Source organism: Pyrus communis, chromosome 6 (assembly GCF_963583255.1).
Source record: "Pyrus communis chromosome 6, drPyrComm1.1, whole genome shotgun sequence".
Lineage (NCBI taxonomy): Eukaryota > Viridiplantae > Streptophyta > Magnoliopsida > Rosales > Rosaceae > Pyrus > Pyrus communis.
In genome coordinates, this window is record NC_084808.1 from 25,105,221 (window position 1) to 25,114,089 (window position 8,869).

General features: G+C 41.4%; 2 protein-coding genes across 2 annotated transcripts; one reads left to right on the forward strand and one right to left on the reverse strand.

Moving 5' to 3' along the window:
- The first annotated feature begins 910 nt into the window (after window positions 1-910).
- LOC137736781 (probable inactive receptor kinase At1g27190) lies at window positions 911-3,062 on the forward strand. Its single transcript, XM_068476047.1, has one exon. It carries the CDS (start codon window positions 1,046-1,048, stop codon window positions 2,864-2,866), a length of 1,821 nt encoding a protein of 606 aa, XP_068332148.1. The 5' UTR covers window positions 911-1,045; the 3' UTR covers window positions 2,867-3,062.
- Window positions 3,063-3,336: 274 nt separating this feature from the next.
- Window positions 3,337-6,200, reverse strand: LOC137736782 (serine/threonine-protein phosphatase PP2A catalytic subunit). The gene is made up of 6 exons (XM_068476048.1): window positions 5,798-6,200; window positions 5,143-5,257; window positions 4,328-4,436; window positions 4,159-4,236; window positions 3,856-4,047; window positions 3,337-3,763 (listed from the first exon to the last, which is right to left on the reverse strand). Exons 1-6 carry the CDS (start codon window positions 6,048-6,050, stop codon window positions 3,590-3,592), a joined length of 921 nt encoding a protein of 306 aa, XP_068332149.1. The 5' UTR covers window positions 6,051-6,200; the 3' UTR covers window positions 3,337-3,589.
- Window positions 6,201-8,869: the final 2,669 nt, after the last annotated feature.

An 8,869-nucleotide genomic window follows, 5' to 3' on the forward strand; every position in this document is an offset into this window, starting at 1 on the left:
GAATGTTCCGTTAACAACACATAATCATTCATTCTTGTAGGAAAATAATTTGAGTAGGATAGTCTAATCACGTTACTGACCTGGCCACCCTTACAAAAGCATGACTCTCATGTTAGAGTTGTCCTAAACAAACAGCGTTATCCAAATTTTATCACTTGCATAAAATGATTGTCTAAGGTACTTATTGAACTAATTGGATTCGTATTTTTACATTTATCAAATCAAATATGTCATGTATTAGACTACTGAATGAGAAAGAGAAAAAGAGTTTTAGGCGTTTTGTGCCAATAAAACAAAAACACGTTCACAAAATTTATACATTCTTTTATTTCATTAGCACCAAACGTCACCAGTGCAGTGTACTCTCACATAAGTCATTCTCACACCATAAGAGCATTGTCCAAGTGGGGGCTTCTTTTTTCTCTCCCGTTTGGTGAGAATCCTTCTCTTTGTGTAAGAGGTTTTCTCAGCTTTGTTTGAGTGCTTCCAACTCCGGCACCTCATTTAGCCGCCGACCTTAACTTCGGCCAAGGTCGGTGGCAGCCCATTTCCCTTCACACCTGCTTTTCCCCCCTTCTATATGTTTTTTGTTTCCCAATCCTTGTGCCCCAATTTTAGCCGTGCTTTGCCCCGATCGGAAAACCTCCACAGGTTGGGCTTTTGTGGTGGTCGTTTTGAAGGCCCATCTTTTGTTTTGTGTTTTATGTATATTTAGGCCCGTGTTTTAAGTAAGCTCCTTGTTGCTAAACGAAATTACCTCTTATCAAAAAGAAAAAAAGAAAAGAAAAAGAGCGTGGTACAAAACGACACCGTAGCATAGCCCCCATAAAATGCCCAAATAACAGGTGTCAGTCAAAACTCCAAAATGGTGGTCCCTGTCAAGTGTCAAGACTGAAGAACCAGTGTCAAATCAAATGGAATCCCATTCCCATCTGCCCCAACCTCCGCCGTCGCCATCACCATCGACGCCGCATCCACAGTCCCAAATCCCACCACCTACAAATCATCCGAAAACCCCCAATACCAATCACAATTTCGAACAACCATGAAGGCCATTTTGGTCATGGTCTCCCTCTTGCTCGTCAACTCCCTCCTCCCCTGCTACTCCCTCGAAGACGACGTCGCATGCCTCGAGGGAGTGAAGTCCTCGCTCACAGACCCAGAAGGGCGGCTGGGCCAATGGGACCTCGCCAACAGGTCGGTGGCCTCCATCTGCAAGCTGGTTGGTGTTTCCTGCTGGAATGAGAAGGAGAATCGCCTCATCAGCCTCCAGCTCCCGTCGATGGAGCTCGCCGGAAAGCTCCCGGAGTCTCTCAAGTTCTGCCACAGCCTCCAGAGTTTAGACCTGTCCAGTAACGCTCTCTCCGGTTCGATTCCTCCCCAAATCTGCAACTGGCTTCCTTACCTCGTAACACTGGATCTCTCCGGCAACGCACTCTCCGGTTCCATCCCGCCGGAGATCGTCAATTGTAAGTTCCTCAACACTCTAGTTTTGAACGATAATCGCCTCTCCGGTTCTTTGCCCTACGAGCTCGGCCGGCTTGATAGGCTGAAGAAATTGTCCGTCGCTAATAACTACTTAACTGGTACGATTCCGCCGGATTTGTCGAAATTCGAGAAGGATGATTTCGATGGGAACGGTGGTCTTTGTGGGAAGCCTCTGGGGTCGAAATGTGGTGGATTGAGCAGCAAAAGCCTCGGCATTATAATCGCCGCCGGTGCTGTTGGTGCTGCCGGGTCTCTGATTTTGGGATTGGGCATTTGGTGGTTTTTCGTCAGGGCGGGTCGGAAAAAGCGAAGCTTTGGTGATGGTGTTGGCGGTGGTGAAAAGAGTGAGGGTGGCTGGGTTGATTTATTGAGGTCTCACCAGGCTATTCAGGTGTCCCTGTTTCAAAAACCCATTGTGAAAGTCCGGTTGGCGGATTTGTTGGCCGCCACCAACAGTTTCGACCCCCAAAACATTGTCATTTCTACGAGGACCGGTGTTTCTTACAAGGCTGTGCTACCTGATGGGTCGGCAATGGCGATTAAGCGGCTCAATGCGTGTAAGCTTGGTGAGAAACAGTTTAGGTCGGAGATGAATAGGTTGGGGCAGCTCAGGCATCCGAATTTGGTGCCTTTGTTGGGGTTTTGTGTTGTGGAGGAAGAGAAGCTTTTGGTGTATAAGCACATGTACAATGGCACATTACACTTTCAGTTGCATGGAAGTGGTAATGTGAATAGCCAGTATGGTTCTTTGGATTGGCCGACTCGGCTCAGGATTGGTGTAGGTGCGGCCAGAGGGCTTGCCTGGCTTCACCATGTGTGTCAGCCGCCTTATATGCATCAGAACATTAGCTCGAATGTGATCCTTCTTGACTATGATTTTGAAGCTCGCATAACGGATTTTGGGCTGGCAAGGCTGGTGGCTTCTCGTGATTCCAATGACAGTTCGTTCGTAGATGGGGATTTGGGAGAGTTTGGTTATGTGGCTCCTGAGTACTCGAGCACAATGGTGGCATCGTTGAAAGGGGATGTGTATGGATTCGGGGTGGTTCTTTTGGAATTGGTGACTGGACACAAGCCGCTTGAAATCAGTAATGTAGTGGAAGGATTCAAGGGGAACTTGGTGGATTGGGTGAATCATTTATCAAACACTGGTCGAAGTATGGATGCCATTGACAATGTCTTATCCGGGAAAGGTCACGATGATGAGATTTTGCAGCTTATGAGGATTGCTTGTACTTGTGTTGTTTCTAGGCCAAAGGATAGGCCTTCCATGTACCAGGTTTGCGAGTCATTGAAGAGTTTTGCTGAGAAACACGACGTCTCCCAACAGTATGATGAATTTCCGTTAGTGTACGGCAAAGCTGTTCCTGAATCCTGATTTTAAAGGAATACGCAGGCAGGGAGAGTTCCAAAAGCGCAAGATAGTGCAGCATTTCAGTATGTCTTCATAGGACGCGTACGAAAGGCATGTTCTGTAATTGGTATGGTTTCGAGTAGGGCAGGATTTGGCTGTTGTAACGCTCATCCGTTGAATCATTCTGTATCATAAAGAAACATTATGCATTGTAATGTTTGTGCAATCCACAAAATCTCTGTTTTCGTTTCTTGAAAATGCTCGCTCAGAATCTTGGAAGTTTCCCTTGCCAGAAAATGCTTGAAATTAACTTCTTAAATTGTGAAAATGAAGTCAATGAAGTTGATCGATATGAACTGCTGGAACAGGGGATCATGCTGTTCTTGTTGGTCATCAGCGGTTCGTTAATATACTTCAGAAGAAAGCAGACCTGCTTCCACTGCAGGATTGTCAAACGAACACGGAAGTAAGCTTTCGACGTTGAGGTTGCAAAGTTACAGAACAAGATATACCATGTTATTGACGTTTCCTCCGAAAAATATACAAGACAAGAGCCACAAGCCATTGGTGACCGTTGTCAGTTCTCCTAATGAGTTTCTTCGGAAAATCAACAAAGCAGCAGCAGGGGCTAAAAACACCAAACAAAAGAATCATGTTGACCATAACCCTCAACTTAAACAACACAACTCCTTTTAACGACACATCTACAGAAAACATGGATTACAAACAGCCCGTAAGATATTGAAATTACAAAAAATAATCGGGAGTCTTGCGTGTGTTGTCCGGCTCAATTTGACGAGGGGCTGGGTCGAACTGCAGAAAATTCTGGTCCATGTTCTCGCCAATTTCCAAAATTGCAGCCATGTTCCCACACCGATAACAATAGTTTGGAGCGCTGAAAACAGTCACCACATTCTTCTCCTGAAAGACAAAGTTATGATCAAAGTTGAAAATACAGCTAAAACTGACGCAAAATGAGGAAAAGAGAACCATTTCCAATCGGGTTCACGCACCTGGCACCAATTGTATCCTTCCATGACAAGCTGATGAGCTCTTGAAATCAGACTCAGTCCATTGGTATGGTTAAACTGAGCAGCTATATCCTGCCCGAATGTATAACCAGCACCCCGCGGAGATATTCCCCACCCACAGCGGTCATCTGGATCAGACCACAAGAGATCACACATTGGTCCTTCATGTGGAACCTGCTCAGGCAGAAACATGTTATGATGTGAAAATGACCACAACAACCTTGTAAGATGCAAAACCATGCACACGTATTTGTAATTGAATTGAACCATAAAACGCGTATGTACCTCCTGTATACGGTCCAAAGCTCGGATATTGTCCAATGTGTCCAAAGATGGTGAAAGACCCCCATGCAAACAGAAGACCTACAAGATATACCAGAAGCTGTCAAAAACTAATGCAACCAACATGTCTTGAAGAAATTCATCAAACTGCCAGCAAAATAAGTAACTTAACCTGACTCTCAATGAGGGCTGTCAGGGGAAGATAATCAAATAAATCGGTAAAGAACTTCCAGACATTGGCATTCCCATACTTTCTCAAGCATTCGTCATAAAAACCATACCTGGAAAAAGAGAAATAAGTGAGACAAAAATGGGTAAAAAATAGGATCCAACCAAGAAAGAAACTAATCTCTCTGTCAATCAACAAAAACTTGTCAACAGTAATGGAAGTTTCAACTCTCAGTTTTTTTGCCATGCAGCCACATCAAGTAATTTGTAAATGCCCATAGTTCAAGTCGCAGCCATATAAAGTAGTAAAAGTACCATGGATGGATTAGACATATCAATATTTTACACAATATTTCCAAGACAGGAACCTCTTATTGATGGGGACATGCGTAGGAGCCATGAATGGATGTTATATTCTGCTGGCAATAGGACACCCTCTATAACAGAGAGGTATCTTCTACCGACCACATATAACCCGACTTTTTCTTTCGGGAGTGAGGATAGTTCCATAAAAGCATATTATATCTAACAATGAAGGCAGGTGTCTACATTGTTTTAAAAGAAATCTAAGTATCTTAATATGCCAAGGAAAAAGAAGAAAAGGAAAACACTTAATACTAACACGGCATCTCCAAGCATTATCTACATTACTCTTTTGTGTAAACTTGCGAGTCAACCAATAAAACCAAACACTGAGAAGTGACAGCTGCTAGCATTCACACAAAAAACTAGATACAGCTCCACATACTTTGAATGGTATAACAAAACTTAGTCGGACTAAGTGCAACAGACATGACATACAACAATAAGCACTCTTACACTTGAGTAATTTGCCGGCTCTCGTGATTTCCTCTGAGGATTGTAATTCTATCTCTATAACGGACTTTCAGGGCGACCAGAAGCGTGACAGTCTCCACAGAATAGTACCCACGATCTGCAATTCAGCGGGCCAAGATGTTAAGAAAACATCGGTACATAAGTTCATAAAATTCCAAACTATCTTCTAAAACAATGTCAACCCATCAATTAAGCTAAACAAGACAATATAACGCATAGCTCGGCACAATAATTTTTTTCCCATTTACGGAAAATTATTCTTGACAATCCAACAGATCTTAGACAGGTAAGAACATAATACCAGCAATAGAAACCAGGCCAACAAATTCCCTAATAACAATTATAGTAAGGCTGATCAAGGCCACCACATAATATCAGATAAAATTCAATTCTTTTCATTAATCCAAGAAAAAAACCGGATTATAGCATCTGATCTCAAATACACAAACTGGATTGTTCGCAACTCAATTTCCATAAATACACAAATAGAAATCAAATCAAGAGCCTCATTAATTTCCATAAACAAATTGTAAATAAAAAAGTAATCTGAAAAACGGTAAATAAATCAAAACCCAAAGGAAATTAGGGAAAAAAGCAAGAAAGCAGAAAAGTAAACAGAAAGAAAAAAGAAACTGACCTACATAATCACCCATAAAAAGGTAATTAGTATCGGGAGCGTTCCCTCCTATCTTAAAAAGCTCAATGAGGTCGTAGAACTGGCCGTGTATATCTCCGCACACCGTGACGGGGCACTTCACCGGCTGCACGTTCCACTCCTCCACCAGGATCGCCCTCGCCTGCTCGCACAGCGTCTTCACCTCCGCCTCCGGCAACGTCTTGCACTCCATCAGATGCTCGATCTGACGGTCCAGATCCGAATGAGACGGCATCGCTTCGCTTCACCACCGCCCTCAGATCCGATCGCCGATTCCGATTCCGATTCCGATTCCGACTCCTCCTAGATCCAAATAAAAACCGATGCGCGCGAACTCAGCGGCGACGGAGCAATCTCGCAGCGGGAAGCGAAACGAGTCGTCTTGGAGGAGATCGGTCGAGCTTCGACCTCTCTTCTATCATTCCTCGCACTGTGTTTGTTTTATTTGTTTAAGCCAAAATAAAATAAAAAGGTAAAAAAAAATCTGGAAATTATCGAAAAAAATGTATTTATTTATAAATGTGGGAAATGAAAAGACGAGGGAAATGAAATGCGAGTCTCTCTTTCTCTCTCTCTCTCTCTCGCTCGCTGCCAAATGAAATGCAAATGCAATGAAATTGCAGATTTTAGATTTTTTTAGATTTTTTATTTTCTGCTTTTGGTTTCGTCAATATTGTAAGGAAGAAAACATTTTCTCTCACCGGTGGCTCCGCCGAGTCAACACCACTAGTGACCGACACGTGTCGACTCCAGCTTCTCTTTTTGGGCTGTTTAACCTGCTGAGCTCTGTCCGTACCCACCGTTCGATTTTTCTTTCTTTTTCTCTCTTTTAACCTTTTCATGGTATGTTTTCAAAAATTGCGCAATGGTACATGGACTTTTTGGTTTCGTGCAATTACCACTTAAATTATGAAATTTACAATCTATCACCAAACTTTTTGGTTTCGTGTAATTGCCTCTTTCAAAATATTTGTAATGTGGCACTCAAATTTCACGGCGGTCCTTTTTCAAAAGCATTCTCATCACTTACGATTTGCTATTTTTTATTTTTTAACAAACGATGAGTGGGTTAAGTTTCACAATAGGTTAGCAATAATGTGGTTCGAATTCACCTTTGACGAGAATCGAACTTAAGACCTCTCACTTACAAGTGAAGAAAAATATCATTGGACCGTAGTACTAAGTGGCTACGATTTGCTACTTTGACATCCAATTTTTTTGTTTGATCGGGCCTCGGGTGTCCCCCATCCTAGGGGACATTTGACACCCAAACTTTACGACTACCTTTCTTCAAGGACATTTTTTGTCATTTACTTTGAGTAAGGTACTTGAAATTTGTCACATAACGATACACTAATCTTATTGTCGTAGAAAATTATATTTTACACGGTTTTTTTCTCTCTCTTGGCAATTCTCTTATATTTTCTTCAAAACTCATGAAAAATGGATTGTAGTCATGTGAAATGACAATAATGTCATTGATAACAAAATATGTGCTCTTCTCACGTGTCATTATTTGACAAAAAAAACCTGAATGAAAGCGGATATAAATACTAAACTGTAACACATTTAGTGTGAGAGGTTCGTAGTAAAACTTTGTAGTTTAGATTGTAATTGCACAAAACTATCCAAGTTATAAGAACCATTTGTGCAAATTCCCTTTTATATATGTATAAGTGAGAACAAACACTTGAAGGAGGGCCTTGGGATGGATGGGTTCAATTAGTCAAGGAATGCAGGCTGCAGCCCTTCCAAAAGGCAACCACACAAAAACCAAAAGGACATAGTTTGGAGTTTATTTGGTCCAACAAATTACACCGAAGATTCATTCAATTTTCAGACTTCGGACTGTAGACTTTTGAAACATTGACCATCGTTTTCAAATTAAGCTACCCTAAACACTAAGCTTTATTATATAGTTTGAAAATCCTTTCGACAAAAAAAAAAAAAAAAATATATATATATATATATATATAGTGTGTGAAAATCCATGTGGTATATTTGGATTAAGGTCGTCTATGAGATGTCGAGGATTTTATGCGAGTTTCACTCAATTTTCGAGCTGAATTCGGCTTGGGGAGGGGGCTCACTGGTTGCTCCTCTTCCAGGGCTATCCATGACTTGGATTTAGCTTTCGTGCATTTTATAATTAACAACAATCATTTTTAAATATTTTATTTCAGACGACCTTAAAACGTAGAAATTGGGTATTCTTCCTATCTCTTAAAGACTTCTTAAAAACTACCAAAACACCCTTATGCGTTCTTGATTAGTATTCAGGGGGCTGATCTATCTCAGCAGTTTTATAGAGATGGCTAGACTGTCACATCTCGCGCCTATGAACCGCTATAACTATCCAAGAAGACACTCAAAACTGGAAGGATAAACAAAACCACCCGGCACCCGGTGGACTGCCAAGCTACAAGTCCCATGGGACACATGAGCGGGATTCTCTAAAAGGGGCAATTGTATGTGCAAGGGTACATTATAAGTATTATGAGAATTGACAACATTGACCAAAAGGAGAAGAAAATGGGGTAGGAATAAACCTTTTTAAGGTTTAGGGTTTAGGGTTCAATATCGCGGAAATAAGACAAATAATGTCTTAAAGTTGTGTTTCATGCTGACTAGCTATTGTTATAATGATACTTTTCTTACGACGGAGGAGATTTCAAGTTCGAAAACTTCACACCCGTGAATGACAAAGAGTCGTCGAGTTGGGTACGGCAGCACATGAGGCCATAGAGTTAAGTTCAACTACTCTTTGAACATGGACCATATGACTAAACAATGTCGTTTGGCAAATGTAGAAATCTAACCCCAAAAGTCCACAAACAATAGAACCAAATTGGCAGTAGCAGAAGTCCCATAATATGGAATTATATCGTTACGGTAAAACTTCTATATTGCTATGATATTGAGATTAAATAAATTGTAGAATTTTAAAAAGGTTATTACTTAATAGAGGTTTAGTTCCTTTCAAAAAAACAAAAAAAAAATTAATACAGGTTTAGTTAAAGGAAAATAGTTTTTTCTGCTTGTGGTCCAATATCT

Excerpts from the sequence above, each read along its gene's own strand:
- LOC137736781 (XM_068476047.1), top strand. The coding sequence starts at position 1,046 with ATGAAGGCCATTTTGGTCATGGTCTCCCTCTTGCTCGTCAACTCCCTC.
- LOC137736782 (XM_068476048.1), bottom strand. The coding sequence starts at position 6,050 with ATGCCGTCTCATTCGGATCTGGACCGTCAGATCGAGCATCTGATGGAG. Across the intron at positions 5,258-5,797 it reads TTTTATGGGTGATTATGTAG|ATCGTGGGTACTATTCTGTG; the intron begins GTCAGTTTCTTT and ends GCTGAATTGCAG. Across the intron at positions 4,237-4,327 it reads CAGCCCTCATTGAGAGTCAG|GTCTTCTGTTTGCATGGGGG; the intron begins GTTAAGTTACTT and ends TATATCTTGTAG.